General features: G+C 44.5%; 1 protein-coding gene across 4 annotated transcripts in view; it reads left to right on the forward strand.

The window, feature by feature from the left end:
• The window catches only part of frmd4a (FERM domain containing 4A), a 359939-nt gene that overhangs the window by 219034 nt on the left and 120329 nt on the right, over positions 1–20576 (forward strand). For 2 of the 4 annotated variants that reach the window (XM_059987419.1, XM_059987418.1), the window contains exons 5-7: positions 2208–2292; positions 7621–7677; positions 13768–13790. In XM_059987419.1, coding sequence (XP_059843402.1) covers positions 2208–2292; positions 7621–7677; positions 13768–13790 — 165 coding nt within the window. Of the gene's footprint in view, positions 1–2207; positions 2293–6936; positions 7370–7620; positions 7678–13767; positions 13791–19435; positions 19550–20576 lie in introns of those variants that run through there. The other 2 variants (XM_059987420.1, XM_059987421.1) reach the window with 2 other exon arrangements.

Below are 20576 nucleotides of genomic sequence, written 5' to 3' on the forward strand. Positions count from 1 at the left end.
GATCAGCTCATTACGCGCTGCATTGAGCTAGAACAAGGTAAAACACTAACAGAATGCAGAATAAAGTGTTACAGTCACAGAGAAAGTGTGGTGCTTATAATAAGGTACATTGTGAGGTGAAGAATCTGAGCTGTCCTTGAGCCTGTTCGTACATGGTTTTAGCTTTTGTATCTTCTGCTCAATGAGGGGGAAATAGAGAATATTGCAGTGGTTGTGGTCTTTGACTATGCTGGCTGCTTTACTGCAGTGATAGGAACGGTATTGTGCAAAACTCTGAGGCACATTTATATAGCTAGGGTCCCTAAGGTTTTTGCACAGTACCATAGTAATTTTATGTATTGCACTGTACTGCTGCCAGAAAACAAACTTCGTGATGTATGTGAGTGATGATAAACCTGATTCTGATATGGGTCTCTGCTGTGGACTGAGAGAGTGGAACGGGGCCAGCGAGAGGGGAATCAGAGAGGAGAGGGAGAGCGAAGCACCAGAGAGACGTTCTGTAATGGTCCAGAAATTAATTAATAATTACCTTGCCTGGTGTCTCAGAGCTGGGTAAGTCTGCACCCAAACCTCTCCCCGACCCTGGCACTCCTTCCCTGCCACTTGTCCCACACCTCTCCCATGGTGCTCCACTTTTGCCATTCCCAACATCCTTTGCTTCCAGCAGATTTACAGATTCGCTCTCTGCTCCACACTGATAAATACAGTACTGTGCAAAAGTCTTAGGCACCCTAGCTATTTATTTGTGCCTAAGATTTTGCACTGTACTGTACCTGGAAAAGAAGGGAATATAGGAATATGAACAAATGGGATTATTATGGATTGGCATCTTGGTCGGCATGGATGGACCAGGCCAAATGGCCTGTTTCCATGCTGCATGACTCTAAAGCTCTGTATGGGATTCCATAAACAAGGATTATATCGATGATGCCCTCATTTGGTTGGGGTTGAGTGTGAATATTGCATCCTAGTTGTCTATGTGATACGCAAGCCAAAATGGAGAGCAAGCTGTTGCCCATGCAGTAGACTCCCCTTCTTCACACAGTTGATGAATCCAAAAGGAACGGCAGAGACCCATACAGTTTGGCACCAGCAATGTTGCAGGAGTTGCCAGTCAGCATTGAACTCAACGTAGGACTGCCCTAGGGACTCCAGCTCCAGATTTTTCCTTGGAGTTTACTCGTGAAGCCTTCCCCATGAGTGGGTACAACTACAAAGCAGCGGAGGTTTGAGATCAGAATTTTCTTTCTCCTAGATGAGCTGCCAGCCATGGTTGACCAGCTCCATCTGCCCAAAGCGACTGGTTTTAAGGCGCCAGTAACCTGCCTTTGCCCCTTCTCTTGTTAGTAGAAATGGTTCCACAGGGCTTTGTAGCTAAGCTACATGTGAGGGCCAGGAGCTGGACATGGTTGTTGCAAGCTATTTGGTACACATATTATTAGGCAGTGGGAGCTTATCCCCACTTCCCTCTCTAGCCCCTGCTATAACAACCTTAAGGAACCATTATACCTATAGTGATTTATTTATCAATTACTAGTGTCCTCATTGTAGCTGCCAGCAGTCTGTTTATTACTGTCACACATAGTGAGGTAAAGTGAAAAGTTTTTATTTGTATGCCTGACACAGGATTCCAAACTCAAGATAGTACAAAAGAATATAGTTAGACCATTAGACAGTGGAGTGGAATAAGACATTAAGCCCATCGAGCCTGCTCCACCATTCGACCATGGCTGATATATTTTCCCTCTCAACCCCATTCTGTTTTCTATTCCCTGATGAACTAAGGACTTATGAAAGTTACTGAGAAATTGTGGTGCATGTGGACAAATAAAGTTGAGCGACGGTAAGGGATTAAAGAGTTCATCTTTGGTGTACAAGAGATCCTATCAAGAATCTGATACCTATGGCATAGAAGCTGTCCTTGAGCTTGGTGGTGTGTGTTCTTGAGTTTTTGTATCTTCTGCCTGACAGGAGGAGGGGAAGAGAGAATGACTGGGACACTTTCTCAATTTCCTTCCGGTCCTGATTGTCCCTGGCTGAGCCAAGGCTATCTTTAATCAAAAAGCAAAGGTTTAAATCAGTTGGTTAACAACTCCAGCATCTGGACGCAGTGACAAAGGGACCTTGAAAAGTGGTGGTTCCATTTGGGAAGGTTTGATAAAGGCAGGGAAATTATTTTCTTACTGACCTCCTTGTTGTTCTTGCAGGTTCTACATTGAGAGCATAGCTTACCTGAAGGACAATGCCACCATTGAACTCTTCTTCCTGAACGCAAAGTCTTGCATCTACAAGGTAGGAAACGTCAGTGTTCTGTGTAACAGTCCAAAAGCAACATGCTGCCAGAAATGTAAAATAAAAACACAAAGTGTGGTAAAGCTCAGTGAGTCTTGTGGAGAGAGAACGGAGATCATGTTACTGGGATTGGAGGAAGATTTTTCTTCTCCCGGAGATGTGGTGAGCTGCAGGATGTGTTTTTGTGCTATGGAATCTATGATTTCCTAAAATGTTTTTAAAAAGCGGGAAAGAACAGAGAATGTTGAACAGTACAGCACAGGAACAGGCCGTTCGGCCCATGATGCTGTGCTGGACCAATTAAATACCTAACCAAACTAATCCCCTCTGCCTACACAACGTCCACATCCCTCCATTTCTTACACATCCATGTTCCCATCTAAGAGCTACGTAAACGCCACTATCATATCTGCGTCCACTCCCCCCTTCCCCCCTCCTAGCGGGGTATTCCAGGCACCCACCAATTTCTGTGTCAAAAATTCCTGCCCCACACACAACATTCCCTCTCATTTTTTTTAACAGCTGCACGGACCAACCATTGCTCTGAGTAGGACATCTCCACACAGCCTGAAAACTGCACGGCGCTTTAAATGTTTTTGTTTTGTAACGTGCATACAATGGATATTTAGAATGAAATTGAAAAATCATATGCTTTTGGTTTTATTCATTAAATGAAGGGTATAATGAAATACGTACCTTTCACGTTTCGTAAGCTGTTACTAGCCGTGACCAATTCCAGCAGCGTGGCCACAAAGGCTTTGTGCGCGGGAGCATTTCAGTTACTGAGCTGCGGCGCACCTGTGTAGCTTTGAGGGACAGTGCCCCACACACCTCCTTTCAACTACCCCCTCTTACTTTAAACTCATTCCTCTGGTATTATACATTTCAACTCTGGAAAAAAGATGTCAGGTTTTTACCTACATCTTTCATATTCATATAAATTTCTACCAGGAATCTCCACAGCCTCTGACACTCCAGAGAAAACAATCCAAGTTTGCCTAACCACTCCATTAAGCATATGCCATTCATCTCGGAGATCTCTTCTGCATGCTCTCCAAAGCCTCCACAACCCTCCTGAAATGGGGGACCAGAACTGAATGCAATACTCCAGATGCAGCCTAAATGAAGTTTTGTAAAGCTGCAACACAACTTCATGACCTTTGAACTCATTACATCAACTAATAAAGGCAAGTGTGCCAAACTATAAACATGAGAAAGTTTGCAGGTGCTGGAAATCCAGAGCAACGCACACAAAATGCTGAGGAAATCAGCAGGTCAGGCAGCATCTATGGAAATAAATAGACAGTTAATGTCTTGGGCCGTACGCCTTCTTTATCAAACTACCAGCATCTGCGGCCACTTTCAGGGAGCTATGGACTTGAACCTCAAGATCTCTCTGTACACTTAGCACTGTTAAAGATCTTGCCTTTAACTGCCATTAAAGAAAATATTATGAGTTGAGCAATAATCATTAACTGCCTCTGATGTGGGAAACTTGCAAGGGCCATTCTCTTTACAGGAAAACCATGAGACATAGGAGCAGAATTGGACCATTTGGCCCATCGAGTCTGGTCTGCTATCCCATCATGGCTGATTTATTATCCCTCTCAACCCCATTCTCCACATAACCTTTGATGCCCTGATTAATCAAGAACCTATCAACCTCCAACTTAAATATACCCAATCACGGCCTCCACAGCCTTCTGTAGCAATGAATCCCACAGTTTCACCACCCTCCAGTTAAAGAAATGCCTCCTCATCTCTGTTCCAAATGGATGTTCCTCTATTCTGAGGTTGTGACCTCTGGGTCCTAGAGTCATAGGCTATATGAAACATCCTCTCCACATCTACTCTATCTAGGCTTTTCAATATTCAATAGGTTTCAATGAGATTCCCCCCCACCCCCCATTCTTCTCAACTCCAGTGAGTACAGGCCCAGAACAATCGAATGCTCCTCAGACATTAACTCTTTCATTCCTGGAATAATTCTCATGGACCTCCTCATCCCTCCTTAAGGAATCCACAAGATGGACTCTTGACCACACAATCTACCTCATTACTGCCCTTGCACCGTATTGTCCACCTGCACTGCACTTCCTCTATAACTGTTACACTTTATTCTACATTGTTGTTGTTTTACCTTGTTGTACTTCAATACACTGTGAAATGATCTGATCTGTATGAACAGTATACAAGACAAGCTTCCCACTGTATCTTAGTACATGTGACAATCATAAATGGGTTCCAATTCCAACAAGATTATGGCTGATCTGGCCATGGACTCAGCTTGCCTTTTCTCCAGAACCCTTATTTCCTCTACTGTGCATAAAGCTACCTAACTTTTTTTAAGTATATTTAATGAGACAGTCTCTGCTGCCTCCCTGGGCAGAGAATTCCACAGATAACTTTATCACAGGCAACCAACTGCTTCAGCAGTAATCAAAGGAAAGGTTTATGTGGTCCAGTTAATATTTCCTCAAATCATAAACACGAGATTCTGCAGAGGATATTTATCCCATTCAGTAAATGCTGCCTGACCTGCTGAGTTCCTCCAGGACTTTGTGTGTGTTACTCAATATTTCCTCAAAGCTGTGGGCACTGCCCCCACCCAACTCTGCGCTGACCCTCTGCATATATTTTTAGCCAAAATAAACTTTTTTCATAATAAAATATTATTTGCAAGAATTAACTGTGCAGATTTTCCTTCATAGACAAAGCGTTGAGCAGCGTTCAATTATATTTCTTAAAACCACAAGCACCGCTGCCACTCCTGGCTACCACTGTAACTGAGGGGCATCGATGCCCAACCCAGCCCCTCTCTCTCCAGTAGTAGAAGAACCTTACAGTGATCTTCCCTCACTGAGCCCTTGCGAACTGCACTCCATCTATACGCGGCCATCCAGTAAAGAGGAGGGCATCACAGGCAAAGCTCTCCCCACCACAGAACACATCTGCATGGAGCGCTGACACAAGAAAATGTCATCCATCATCAAGGACACCCACCACCCAGGCCAGGCTCTCTTCCTGCTGCTGCCATCAGGAAGGAGGTGCAGGAACCTTAATCCTGCACCGCCAGGTCCAGGAACAGTAATTACCCCTCAACTATCAGGCTGCTGTACCAGCACGGATAACTACACTCGCCCCACTGATTCCACAACCTACAGACTCACTTTCAAGGTCTCTACAATTCATGTTCTCAATATTTATTGAGAACTCATTTATTATTATTATTACTACTTGTGATGTGGGGTTTCTGATGGATCCTATTGTATTTGTTTATGGCTGCCTGCAAGGATAGTACATGGTATATATACTTCGATAAAAATGTACTTTGACTTTGACATTTTACCGTGGATGCCCACAAGAAAATGAATCTCAGGGTAGTATATGGTGACATATATTACTTTGATTATAAATTTGCTTTGAACTTTGATGGAGGGATGAGGATGTCCTTGTCCATGAGACAGTCCTCATTAGGGAATCAGAGGTGGAGAGGGTCAGCAACTTTAAATTCCTCGCTGTTGTTATTTCGGAGTACCTGTCCTAAGTGCAGTTGTGAGGGAGTTCCTTGGGAGTTTGCGAAGATTCAGCATGGCATCCAAAACTCTGACAGCTTCTATACATGTGTGGTGGAGAGTATACTTACTGGCTGCATCGCAGCCTGCTATGGAAACACCAGTAACCTTGAATGGAAGATTCTACAAAAAGTAATGGATCCAGCCCGATCCATCACAGGGAAAACCTTCTCCAACAGTGAGTACATCTACATGGAGCAGGAAAGGAGCATCCATCATCAGGGACTCCCACTACCCAGGACATGCTCTTCTCACTCCTGCCATCAGGAATAAGATACAGGAGCCTCGAGACTCACACTACCAGATTCAGGAACGGTTATTATCCCGTGACCATCAAGCTCTTGAACCAAAGGGAATTACTTCATTCAGCCTCGAACTTCATCATTGAAATGTACCCACACCTATGGACTCACTTTCAAGGACTCTTCATCTCATGTTTTCAATATTTATTGTTTATTTATTATTATTTATTTATCTTTGTATTTGCACGGTTTGTTGCCTTATGCATATTGGTTGAACGCCCAGGTCTGTGCTGTAATTCTATTAGAGATTTATTGAGTATGCCTACAAGAAAATGAATCTCTGGGTTGTATATGGCGACATATAATGTACTTTGATAATAAATTTACTTTGAACTTTAAACTCCCTCTTGGGTCTGGTAAAGGGAGCTATCTGTGGGTCCTGGAAGGGGGTAGCGGAAGGTCCCACGCGGGTAACCATGGAGAGGGAACACGCGGTCCACTGGCGCCATGGAGATGCTCCAGAATTGTTGGACACCTCATGGGATAAATGCATCTTTGACAAAGATGTAGTACTTTAATGTAATTTTGTTCCTGTTAGTGATTGTATCCGTCACTGTTAATTGTCTCTGGGCTCGTTGTAGTGGAGAATTATTTGCAATGAAGGTATTTTTGTAAAAAAACACGCTCCCGTGAGATGCTGCCCCGAGTTTTCTTGCCCGTCTGACGGAGCCTGGGGAATTGCTAATGAGATCCGACCCGCAGAAGAACAAACCCCTCCCTTGTCCTTGCGGGCGAGGGGCTGTGAGTGGGCACACTCTGGGTCAGGGAGAGGTTAGGGGGTGGGGGAAGATGAAAGGGAAGGGGAAGTGAAGGGTGAGAGGTGGGGAGGGATAGACACCCGCGGAAGGGACGGGAGATGAGGAGTTCGCACGGACAGGAAAGGGGAGGGAAGGGCGATCAGTAGAGAGTGGAGGAAGGGGAACACGTGGGGCGTTGCCCCCGCAACTGTGCGAGGTTGCGGTGTGAATGCAGCCGGCTGGTCATTCAGGGATGGGATCGGTACGGTCCTCACCCCCCGCGGAGAGAGCCCCTTCCACCCAGGGGTTTGCGCCTTAGCTGCTCCGTTTCCGCCTGAGAGCCCTTCAATTGCCCTTTGTAAAGGGGAGGGGGAGTGAGTGAGGCCACGCACCGTTGGCCGGCAGACGCTCGTCGGACGAGCCCGTGAAAACTTTTCCTTCCCGCGGATCAGAGGCGCAGAAGGTATTCGCAACTCTGGAAATGTAGAGAAACACCTCCCTTCCCCGAGTGTGTTGTTCCTTGCTGTTCGCAACCTGCCGCCGCCGGCCGAGGAATCCGTCGCGCCTCCCGCAGCTCATTCAAGATGAGAAATCTCTTTGAGGCGGCGGGGCTGGGGGAGGGAGGGATGCTGGTAAAGCGGTGGTGAACACGGCAACTGGCTCTTTCATGTCCGCCCCCCATAGTTTAACACCATTTGTTGATTTCTCCCGCAGGAGCTGATTGAAGTCGACACTGAAGCCATTTTCGAGTTGGCAGCGTACATCCTCCAGGTAAGAACTTTGAGCAGAAACCTTTGCCCGTTGTTGAATGTTCGTTGGCGTTTTTGGACCGGGGCTGCTGCCTCACAACTACATATTTCATGTGTAACTCGGCGATAACAAACCTGATTCTGGTTCCGATGGAGGGAGCTGTGAGCATTTAATTCGTGGAATAGTAAACTCAAAATCTTAAGTGCCAGAAATAAACACGTTTCTTGAGTACACTCTCGTGGCAAGCTGCTGTGCCGCTTGTCGTCAGTTTGAACCGTCAGTGGAAGTTAATGACTCCATACCTCCCTCTCTCACACGCGGTGAAACTCCAGTCTACTGAAGAATCCACTTCCGACTTTCTGGACAATTGCACCCTTAGTTATTTACTCAGTCCATCACAGTCGAAAGCCCTCACCATCTACACCGAGCACTGTGGTAGGAAAGCATCATCCATCATCGGGGACACCCACCACCCAGGCCACGCTCTGTTCTGGCTGCTGCCATCAGGAAGAAGCTACAGGAGCTTGGGAACCCCCACCAGCAGGTTCAGGAACAATCATCAAGCTCTTGAAACCAGAGGGGATAACTTCACTCACCTCAATCCGGAACTGACTCCACAACCTATAGACTAACCTTAAAGAACTCCACAGTTCATCTTCTCAGAATAATTTATTTATTATTTTGTTTTTTTTTCTGTTTTGTATTTGCAGTTTGCCACCTTTTGTACATTGTGTGTCGTTTCCATTAATTCCATTGTATTTCATATCTACTGCAAATGCCCACAAGAAAATGAATCTTGGGGTAGTTTAACATATGCATTCTTTGATAATACATAGATTTGCTTTAGGCTTTGATAATGTGTGAGGAAAGCATTAGGTTGTTCTTGGCAACACGTACAAACACACTGGAAGAACTCAACAGGTCGGGCAGCATCCGTGGAAACGAGCTGACAAAGGGTCTCGGCCCGAAATCCACGGATGCTACCCGACCTGTTGAGTTCTTCCAGCATGTTTGTACGTGTTGATTTGACCACGGCATCTGGAGTACTTTGTGTTTAAGGTTGTTCTTGGAGTAGGTTAAAAGGTCAGCTCCATATCGCGGGCCAAAGGGCCTGTACTGTTCTATCTTTAATTCCAGTTCCTCTTGGTTACTCTAACCCAGTTACACTCCAGCAGTTAGCCTGCTCACAACCTCATTATAATTTATTGATTACTGTGGGTTTATAGAAAGTTATTAACTTGCAAGCTGTGGAATCGTTATTCTGCTAAAAAAAAATATAGGTTTGATGGGTAATCATTTAAAGCAGGGGTTCCCAACCTCTCTTCATGTCATGGACCCCTACCCTTAACCGAGGGGTCTGTGGAACCCAGGTTGGGAACCCCTGGTTTAAACAATTAATGTCCGGAACCTTTGCAACAGTATCATTGGTCAAATTAATAAGTTGCTTGGTTAAGGAAATACCCTTCTAGAACAATTCAGGGCAGTGAATTGTTGAACACAGAGCAACTTCATTTTCACATGGCCATTTGTTTTCATTAAAAATTAACACTGGACCCAACCCACAGGAGCAACTTTCAATTTAGGGTTTTGCTTTTGTCAAGAAGTAGGTGTGTAAAATTACCTGCTTATATCTTTGCTGAGGCTTTCTAATATACTGGTTAGACCACACTTAGAGTATTGTTAGCAGCTTTGGGCCCCTTATCTAAGAAAGAATGTGCTGGCATTGGAGAGGGTTTAGAGGAGGTTCACAGGAATTAAAGGGTTAATGTATGAGGAGTGTATGATAGCTCTGGAGTTTAGAAAGATGAGGGGTAGGTCTCACTGAAACCTATCAAATATTGAATTGATTGGGGGAGGATAATTTCTGTGGTGGGGGAGTCGAGGACCAGAGGCACAGCCTCAAAATAAGAGGACGTTCCTTTAGAACAGATGAGGAGGAATTTCTTTAGCTAGAGGGTGGTGAATCTGAAATTTATTGCCACAGAAGGTTGTGGAAGCCAGATCATTGGATATATTTAAAGCAGAGGTTAGTAGGTTCTTGATTAGTAAGGGCTTCAAAGGTTACAGGGAGAAGGCAGGAGAATGGGGTCGAGAGGGATAATGTCAGCCATAAGACCATAATATATTGGAGCAGAGGTAGGCCATTCGGCCCATCGACTCTGCTCCACCATTCATCCAGTCATCCCCACTCCCCTGCCTTCTCCCCATACCCTTTGATGCACCGGCTAATCAAGAACCTATCTATCTCTTGCCTTCAGTACACCCAATGACTTGGTCCCCACAGCCGCTCATGGCAACTTTTTCTGGGGATTTACCACCTAATGACTCAAGTAACTTCTCTGCATCTGTGTTCTAAATGAACGTCCTTCAACCCTGAAGTCGTGCCCTCTTGTCCTAGAATCCCCTACCATGGGAAATTGACTTTGCTATATCTAATCTGTTCAGGCATATTAACATTCAGAATGTTTCTATGAGATCCTCATTATTCTCCTGAACTCCGGGGAATACAGCCCAAGAGCCCAAGTTTCTCATATGGTAAACCTTTCATTGCTGGAATCATTCTTGTGAATCTTCTCTGAACCCTTTCCATTGTCAGTATATCATTTCTAAAATAAAGGATCCCAAAACTGCACACATTAGTCTGTGTAATCTCACGAGTGCCTTATAGAGCCTCACTATCGCATCCCTGCTGTTATATTCTATATCTCTAGAAATTAATGCTAACATTGCATTCAACTTCTTCACCACCAGCTCAATGTGGAAGTTAACCTTTAGGGTATCCTGCACAAGGACTCGCAAGTCCATTTGCACCTCTGAATTTTGAATTCTTCCCCCATCTAAATAATAGTTGGACTTTTTATTTCTTCCACCAAAGTGCATCCCCTCCCATGTTGGAATAGTGGAACAGATTTGATGGGCCACATGGCTTAATTCTGTGCCTGTGTCTAATTGTCTTAAAACTTCAGTCAGATCGTACTTGAAGCATTGTGTGTTCTGTCTTCCCAATTATGGGAAGGATATGGCAAGGGTACAGAAGAGGTTTACCCTGATGCTGCCTGGATTACAAGATATGAGGTGTAAGGAGATGAGGAGGAGCTGCTTTTCCCAGAGAGTACTGAATCTGTGGAATTCTCTGTCTAGAGAAGCAGTAGATGCTACCTTATGAAATATATTGAAGACACAGTACTGTATATTGGTTAAAATAGGAAGGTGGTTGGGAAACAGAAATAACAGTACTTAGCTTTGTTATTTGGTAACTGGAAAGACATAATATACAGTACTGTGCCAAAGTCTTAGCCACCCTAGCCTAAGTCTTTTGCACAGTACTGTAGATTTTTGCAAGGTGGAGCTGAGTCAATGATCATATTGAACGGCGGAGCAGTCTTCACAGGCCAGGTGATCTCCTACTGCTCCTAGATCATATATACACTCAGTGGCCACATTATTAGGTGCAGGAAGTAGCTAATGAAGTAGCAACTGAGTGTATGTTTGTGATGTGCTTCAAGGTTCAACATGTGTGTTCAGAGATGCTCTTCTGTACACCACTTGTAATGTGTGGTTCCTTGAGTTACTGTCACCTTCCTGTCATCTTGAACCAGTCTGGCCGTTCTTCTTTGACCTCTTTCATTAAGAAGGTATATTCGCCCACAGAACTGCCACACACTGGATGTTTTTTGCACCCCTCTCTATAAACTTGAGACTGCTGTGCGTGAAAATCCTAGGAGGTCAGCAGTTTCTGAGAAACTCTAACACCCCGTCTGGCATCAATCATTCGACAGTCAAAGTCACTCTGATCACGTTTCGTCCCCATTCTGATGTTTGGTCTGAATAACAACTGAACCTTTTGACCATGTCTATGTGCTTTTATGCATTGAGTTGCTGCCAGGTGATTGGCTGATTAGGTATTTGCATTAATAAAGTGGGCACCGAGTGCATGTTCTTAAGTCCTTTGAGGAGGGCTCCAGTAGATCACAGCAGGATCTCAATAAACTCACGGTATTTATAAATATTGGTGGATTGGAATGCCACCACTTGCAGGGTCTCTCCTTCCTGAAACCTGTACATATCACTTCAATGCAGGATTGTTATTTGGGCAGCTAGGATCAGAATCGGGTTTATTATCACTGACATACAGTACTGAGGCACATGCATAGCTAGGGTGTCTAAGACTTTTGCATAGGACTGTAGTAAAAAAAAGGTCATGGTATATGTGATTGATGATAAACTTAATCCTGATACGGGTCTCTCTTGTGGATTGAGAATGGGAAGGAGGCAAGGAGAGGTGTATCATAGTTGGGGGAAAAAAGGAAGGGAGAGGCGAGGGAGTGGGAGGCACCTGAGAGACATTCTGTAATGATAAATAAACCAATTATTTGGAATTAAATACCTTACTTGGTGTCTCAGGGCTGGGTGCGTCTGCACCAGCGTCATCCCCCCCAACCTTGCAGTCCCTCCTCTGTCACCTGTCCCACACCCCTCCCATAGTGCTGCACCAACACCATTCCCAATACCCTTTGCTCCCACCAAATTTACAACTTGCTCTCTGCTCCACATTGACAAATACAGCACTGTGCAAAAGTCTTGGACTCCCTAGCTTTCTTTATATATACTGTACATCCTAAGACTTTTGCATAGTACTGGATGTAGTGAAATTTATTGCTTTGTGGGTTACAGAAGTCCGTAATCAGTTCCCAGATATTTTTGTAGAACGGTATCCGGAATGGGGCTAATTTCCCACCTATGTTAGCATAATGTACCTAAACATCAGCACACGTGTCTGCATGGGCCTAATATACATCCATGTCACCTTCTGCCCTTGGCGAGAGCAGTAAGTTTCAGTGATGCTGAATTCTGCAACTTTCTTTGTGTAGAAAGGGAAGGGACTTGGGCTGTTCTGCACACCGCTCTTGTTAATGAGTGAGGTCTCCGTTAGTCAGGGTTGACCATAGATGTTGCATCTCAGTTATCAAGATATGCAAGCCTGGGCAGTACAATAGGGAGAGCAAGCTGTTGCCCATGTAGAAAGCTCACCCCTCTCCATGCATCTGATTAACCCAAAGGAATGGCAGAGACTGATATAGTTTGGCACCAGCAGTGACTCAGAAGTTGTCAGTCAGCTTTGAACTTGGCTTAGGACTGCTTTGGGGACTCCAGTTCTGGAGTTTACCCTTGGGGTTTACTCCCAAATTCTTCACTATGATTGGGTATAGTCACAAGGTAGCAGAGGTTTGAGATCAGAGTTTCCTTCTAGATGAGCTGACAACCACATCTGCCTGAAGCATTGGTTTTAAGGCACCATTAACCTACCTTTGCCCTTTCTCCTGTCAGAAGAAACTCTTTCATTGGACTTAGTAGCTAATCTGTACATGAAGGCCAGGACTTGATTGTCAGAGGCTATTTGAGGTTCAAGCCATTGGGGGTATATAATAGATAGTGAGAGCTTATCCCCATTACCACCCTCGGCTATAACAACCTAAAGGTTATTGTAACATATGATTATTTGAGTTACTGTTCCTGTCACCTTGAACTAGTCTGGCCGTTTTTCTCTGACCTCTCTCATTATTAAAGTATTTTCGCTTATGGAACTGTCGCTCACTGTATGTTTTTTGTTCTTCACTCCATTCTCTGTAAACTCTAGAGCAGGGGTTCCCAACCTGTGGTCCACAGACCTCTTAGTTACTAATAGGGGTCCATGGTTTAAAAAAAATTGTGAACCCCTGCTCTAGAGTGTATTGTGCAGGAAATCAATAGTTTGAGATACTCAAACCACCCCTTCTGGCACCAACAGTCATTCCAGTCAAAGTCAATTAGATCACATTTCTTCCCTATACTGATGTTTGGTCTGAACAACAACTGGACCTCTTTGCCATGTCTGCATGCTTTTTGTATTGAGTTGCTGCCACATGATTGGCTAGTTAGTTATTTGCACTAATGAGTGGGTGTGCCTAATAAATTGGCTGCTGAATGTGACTTGCCCACACGTGTTCAGTAAACGCAATGTGTAGCCAAGCCTGGGAAAGGTCCCATTGCAAGGTCTCAGGAACTACTTGCATTATAAATGGTTCCTTTGTTTGTAAGTCATTGATGGTCTCTTTCTTTCATTCTTTGCAGGAAGCTAAAGGCGACTATTCAAGGTAAGCTTGAATAGGACTCTCGGACACGAACCACAACTGTTTCCTACTATCCATTGTATGGAATGTGTTCTTCAGCTAAGTATCTGGAGATTTCTGTGAGGAAGAAGAGCCTGTTTTTTTGCAGTGTTGATGTAATTGATAGATTCAAAATTGTTTAATGTCATTTCCAGTATGCATGTGTAAATGAGAATGGAACAGTTGTTACTCCAGGTCTGATGAAACACAGAAAAAACACAATTAGATAAAGAACACAATAATAAAAAAAACCACAATAAATATAAATATATAGCTTATATGCATAGATTGTGTGTCCATGGACACTAGGCACAGAAATGCCTGTACATCAGGTGACTCTGACAGGAAATGATAAAATGCTGGTGGTTGGGTGTGTGGAGGGGTGGGTTAGTGGGTGGAGGTGTTGATCAGCCTCACTGCTTGGGGAAAGTAACTGTTTTTTGAGTCTGGTGGTCCTGGCATGGATGCCATATGGCAGCCACTCATGATGCGAGTGGGACAAGTAGGCTTAATTATGTATGAAATGCAGCTTCACCGCTGTTTAAAGGAGGATATGCAGGCAGTGTTTGTGGCTACCAGGGTTGCATGAGTTAGTGGTAGGGCTGCAACTCTTTGTAGCAGTGATTTGGAAGAGATTGTAATAGAGGTAGTGTCCAGATTATGTAAGGATTCCATTCCTGAGAATAGAGATAGTCCTCTGATTATGAAAGGAGTCAATTTCTGAGAATCTTCCACAAGCTCTTTTCTCTGTAAATCAGTAAGTCATGTTCTGTAGAGGTTTGGTAGTATAGTAGTTAGTGTAATCCTTTACACAGTCAGCAGTAATATCTTAACATAAATTATATATTATTTACTCAACAAGGATCCTCTGCACCCTCTCTTAACAGGGGTTCCCAGCCTGGGGTCTATAGACCACTTGCTTAACAGTATTGGTCCATGGCATAAAAAAGCTTTGCAACCTCTGTTCCCTAAAGAATGGGATGAAACTACTTTCCTGCAAAGATTCACTGGGCTCAGTTCTATATTTTTCCCCATAACCCATCAATTGGGGAGTTGCATAGTGCAGTGGTTAGCACATCACTTTATAGCAACCAGCTGTAAGATAGAGGTTCGATTCTCACTGTTGTCTGTAAAGAGCTTGTATGTGCTCCCTGTGACCATGTGAGTTTCCTCTGGGTGCCCTGTTTTTCTCCCACATTCCACAGATATATGAGTTGGGGTTAGTAAATTATTAGCATGCTGTGTTGGCACCGGAAGCTTAATGACACCTGTGCACTGCCCAGCGGAATCCTCACTGATTTGATGCAAATGACATATTTCACTGTATGCTTCAAAGTACATTTATTATCAAAGTATGTATACATTATACCACTTTGAAATTTGTCTCCTTGCAGACAGCCACAAAACAAAGAAACCCAGTAGAACCCTTTTTTAAATAAAGGAAACAAATTGTGCAAACAATATAAGTTAGCAAATAGAACTCAGAACTGAAGTTCATGAAAGTGAGTTCACAGCCGGTTAGTCTTAGGCCACGGCCTCCATTCAGCGCAGAGACAAGTAAACCTTGTGGAGCAGCAAGCTGAACTTGCCCGTTCCTCTCCTCCGGTCCTAACCTTTTCCAACCAGCCTGGCTTAAATTGTCCAAACCTTGGGCCGTTCCTACCTCTCTGACCCGACCCCCATCGCCTCGATTCGGCCCATCCAGCCTGGCTTAATTCGTCCAAACCTTGGGCCGTTCCTACCTCTCTGACCCGACCCCCATCACCTCGATTCGGCCCATCTAGCCTGGCTTAAATCGTCCAAACCTTGGGCCGTTCCTACCTCTCTGACCCGACCCCCATCGCCTCGATTCGGCCCATCCAGCCTGGCTTAAATCGTCCAAACCTTGGGCCGTTCCTACCTCTCTGACCCGACCCCCATCGCCTCGATTCGGCCCATCCAGCCTGGCTTAAATCGTCCAAACCTTGGGCCGTTCCTACCTCTCTGACCCGACCCCCATCGCCTCGATTCGGCCCATCCAGCCTGGCTTAAATCGTCCAAACCTTGGGCCGTTCCTACCTCTCTGACCCGACCCCCATCGCCTCGATTCGGCCCATCCAGCCTGGCTTAAATCGTCCAAACCTTGGGCCGTTCCTACCTCTCTGACCCGACCCCCATCGCCTCGATTCGGCCCATCCAGCCTGGCTTAAATCGTCCAAACCTTGGGCCGTTCCTACCTCTCTGACCCAACCCTCATTGCCTCGATTCAGCCCATGCCCGACCTTTCCGATTCAGCCTGGCGATTGTATCAATCGAACCTTAGGTCTTCACTCTCAGGCACTGCCTCAACTCCGCTTGCCTCCATGTACACATTCTTGGCTTCGATGTACATGGTGACAAATGAAGCTAATCTTTTTTCATCCATGTCGTATTACCCTGTATACACTTGCTCTATGTATTTCATTTCATTGAATAATTACCCTAACAGGACTCGTACTTAAACCAATGGCATAGTTTTTTTAGCTAGTCATTGATGAATACCACGGAACATTTTATTACTTCTGCCTTTAAAAATGCTTATAAAAATGTCCGGAATAATTTGCGTAATGTCATTTCTCTGGAAGTCAGGTCATCTGTAACCCAGGGGTACCCTGTACTTACAATACAGGCGGTGTGAAGCAGATTCAAAGGTAGGTTCTTGGAGTGAAGGGTTTAGCTTAAGAGGAATAATTCAGCACTTTAGTGGCCTATTCAGTGGAGGTGAGAAAATTAAATAGTGACTAAATTGAAACATGAAAGGTTCTGAGGGGCTTAACTAGGCAAATTGAGCTTTTTGTTCCGTATACAAGTACGGTGACGTACACAGGTACAATGAAGAATCTGCAGCAGCATCACAGATACATTGGTACCGACAACACGTGTGATTAGTCAGGCCGTCAGAGGTTACGGGAAGACGGCAGGAGAATAGGGTTAAGAGGGATCATAAGTCAGCCATGATGGAATGGTGGAACAGACTCGATGAGCTGAATGGCCTAATTCAGCTCCTGTGTTTTATAATTTAAGTTATACCACACTAAACAAAATAATGGAAAACAAGACTTTAGGTCAGAACAAAAACACAATCCCCAGAAACAAGTCCACGGTAGTGGACAGGTGGTCTGTTGTTGAGGTAATGACTGGGGTTGTGTCAGGTGTTTTAAAGAATTGGTTAAAGAGAAGTAGCTGTTCCTGAACCTGGTGGTGAGGGACGTCAGGGCTCCGTACCTCCTGCCCAATGGTAGCCGCAAGACAAGGGCATGTCTCAGATGGTGGCGGTCTTTAACAGAATCAAGTTTAGTATCACTGGCATACAGTATATCGTGAAATTAGTTGTTTTGTGGCAGCAATACAGTGCAGCGCATTAAAAATAATTGAGTTCCTTCCCTTTGGTTGCTGCTGAGAAGGAGTCTGTGAGCGGCCTATCACTGTGGCAGGTGGGTAGACCTCTCTGCATTCAAGTGGTGTCCCTCTCTTTCAATGATGAAGGACGTTACTGTGGTTCTGCGTTATGAATTGGACTACTGTGTTCATGGACTGGGGACTTTCTTAGACTTGAGGTGTTTATATTTTGTGTTTCTTTTTTGCCCATTTATTTCTGTTTTGTTGTGCTGGTGGGGTGTTGGTGTTCTGTTTTGAGGGGGGGAAGGGGTATGGGGGTTGATATGTTACATTTTGCACGGGAGGGGTGGGATTGATGTTTCCCGCTGAATGACTTTCATTCTCTTTCTTTGTTGGGCGGCTATTTGGAGAAGACGCATCTCAGAGTTGTATATGGCTACATACTTTGATAATAAATTAACCTTTGAAGTTATGACAAGAATGTAAATTGTGCAAGAGACGAATAGTTAGATATAGTGTTCATGGGTTCGTGGACCATTCAGAAATCTGACAGGGGAAGAAGCTGTTGCTAAAGCATTGAGTGTGCATCTTCAGGCTCCAGTACCTCCTCCCTGATGGTAGAGTATTTATTATCAAACTATATACTATATACAACCTTGAGATTTGTCACCTTACAAGCAGCCACAAATCAAAGAAACCCAATAGAACCCATTTTTGTTTTTTAAAGATCATCACGCCCCACTGCCACAGCTCTGCCTTGCCTCAGTTCTGCAGCTTTGAATGGGCTCCAGGTCCACTCCAGCAATTACCATACATTAGCTCATTCCCTGCACCCAGGCTCGGGCCCTGCCACGTCAATTCAGCCCATACACATTGTGCCACAACCGTCCCGCACCATTGTGACTTTGGTTCACGCCGCCAGGGCGTATAGACAGTTCAGGAGTTCAGCTCTGAAAGAGAAGTTGCAGGTGATTGATTTGCAGTGATCGTTGACCAGAAAAAGTGTGATTACCTTTTAGTTAGTAGTTTTTCCTGGATGGTGAGGGTACTTTATCATTTTTTGCTGCCTCTTCGAGATGCCACCTCTTGAAGATATCCTCAATGGTGGGGGTGGCTGTGCCTACGATGGACCAGGATGAGTCCAGTACTCTCTGCAGCCTCTGGTGTCCCTTTGCATTGGAACAGTCACATCAGGCTGTGATGCAGCAAGTCAAGATACCTTCAACATCATATCTATCAAAGTTTGTTGGGAGTATTTGGTGATGGGTTGAATGTCCCTAAACTTCTAAGCAAGTAGACAAGGTTGCAGAATAAGTAATCACGTATTAAAGACAAAGGTGAGGAATATCTTCTGAGTCAGGAATAGTTTGGACTTTTTTAATCTAGTAAATTATATGAGTAGAGTTATTGATTATATTTAAGGTGGAAATAGTGATTTTTTTTTGGCCAATTAAACAGTTGAGGGCTTTGGGAAATGGACAAAGAGAGTGGAGCAGTATCAAACTAGTCCAGAGCAACACACATACAATGCTGGAAGAATTTAGCAGGTCAGGTAACATCTGCAGAGGGAAGTGAACAGTCGCTGTTTCGGGCCAAGACCCTTTATTCTTCTCCACAGAAGCTGCCCGACCTGCTGAACTCATCCAGCATTTTGTGTGTATGTATTGCTCAGGCAGCACAGTAGGGTAGTGGTTACAGTAACATCTATTACAACACTGCTGTGTATGTTCGTTTTCCCCATGACTGCACATTTGGGTTTTCTCTGGGGTGTTTTAGTTTCCTCCCATATTCCAAAGACATACAGGTTAGTAAATTAATTGGTCAAGTAGGTATAATTGGGTGGCGCAGGCTTGTTGGGCCAGAAGCACCTATAACTATGCTGTATCTAAATAATAAAAAAATTCCAGCATCTGCAGGATCTCTTGTGTCTCAGACAAGATGACCTTGATGAATGGGCGACCAATCTCAAAGGGCCGAACGCCCAATTCCTGCTTGTATTTCTTGCGCCTTCCTATACAGACCACAGTTCCAATACATGTCAGCACCAGACATAGCTCTCTTGAATCTCCTAACTTCTGTGCGTCTCTTGGAAAGCTCTTCTCGTACGTCCAGTGCCAGCAAAGGCAGTAATGTTCCAGAAGCACTGAGATCTCCACGTCAGTAAATACACTGTGGGCTTGACTGCCAATTACAGCCCAGCTTTCAGGTACACTGTGTTTTCCTGTTTGACGTGCTCTAGCAGACCAGAGCTTGGTGTGACTTGGACACAAGGCTGACAATGTATCAAGGTGCCTTTGAACCTTGGCTGCCTATGTGCCCAGAATTTGTGAGTGGGTCGCGTAGGCTTGGCAAACAATCTTAACAGTTGGATGTTATCCAGGCAAAAGGTAAGCTTTGCATTATTAGGAAAGTTTCCTGTTTGGCTTCTTGCGTTTTTCTTAAACCCTTTGCAGACAATGTCAGATGCAGTCTGTGTTCTTATTTTGGAAGCCTAGCAACAGGCACCGCAAGCTCCCATAGGAAGCAACAAGCGTTGGTCAGGCTACACTTGAGGTATTGTGAGCAAATTTGGTTCCCTTAACTAAGAAAGAATGTTCTGACATTTATGACAGTCTGGAGGAGGTTCACGAGAATGATCCTGGGAATGAAATGGTTAAAGAATGAGGAGCATTTGATGGCTCTGGGCCTGTACCTGCCAGAGGGGGGATTGTATTGAAACCTACCAAATATTGAAAAGCCTTGTTAGAGTGAATGTGGAGAGTTGTTTAATTTAGTGCAGGCGCTCCCAACCAGGGGTCCATAGATCCTTTGGTTAATGGTAGGGGTCCATGGCATTAAAAAAAAGGTTGGCCACCCCTGCTAAAGTGGGGGAGTCCAGGACCAGAGGGCACAGGCTCAGAATAGAAGTATGTCTATTCAGAACAGAGATGAAGAATTTCTGTAGCCAGCGGGTGAGGAATCTGGAGTTCGTTGCCGTATGTGGCTGTGGAGGCCAAATCATTTAGTATATTTACAGCAGAGGTTGATAGGTTCTTGATTAGGCGGGGCGCCAGATTTTATGGGGAGAAGGCAGAAGAAATGAGTTGAGAGGTATAATACATTCAAGTTAAAATTTAATTGTCCTTTACCAAAAGAACATGAATACAGCCAAATGAAACCGTGTTCATAGAGTCATAGAAAAGTACAGCACAGAAACAGGGCCTCTGCTGAACCTAGTCCATGCTGAACCAGGTAAATTCCTCTGGGGCCAAAGTGCACAACACAGTACCAACAATCACACACAACACTTATAGCACATATAATTATTGGAGAGAAACATACAATCATGAAGAAATAATTTAGCCCAAGTCTCTGCGTCTCATGAAAACAAACACACAGCAGTCCTCGTCACCATAAATCAACCATGATGGAATG

The sequence above is a fragment of the Hypanus sabinus genome, chromosome 13, assembly GCF_030144855.1.
Source record: "Hypanus sabinus isolate sHypSab1 chromosome 13, sHypSab1.hap1, whole genome shotgun sequence".
NCBI lineage: Eukaryota > Metazoa > Chordata > Chondrichthyes > Myliobatiformes > Dasyatidae > Hypanus > Hypanus sabinus.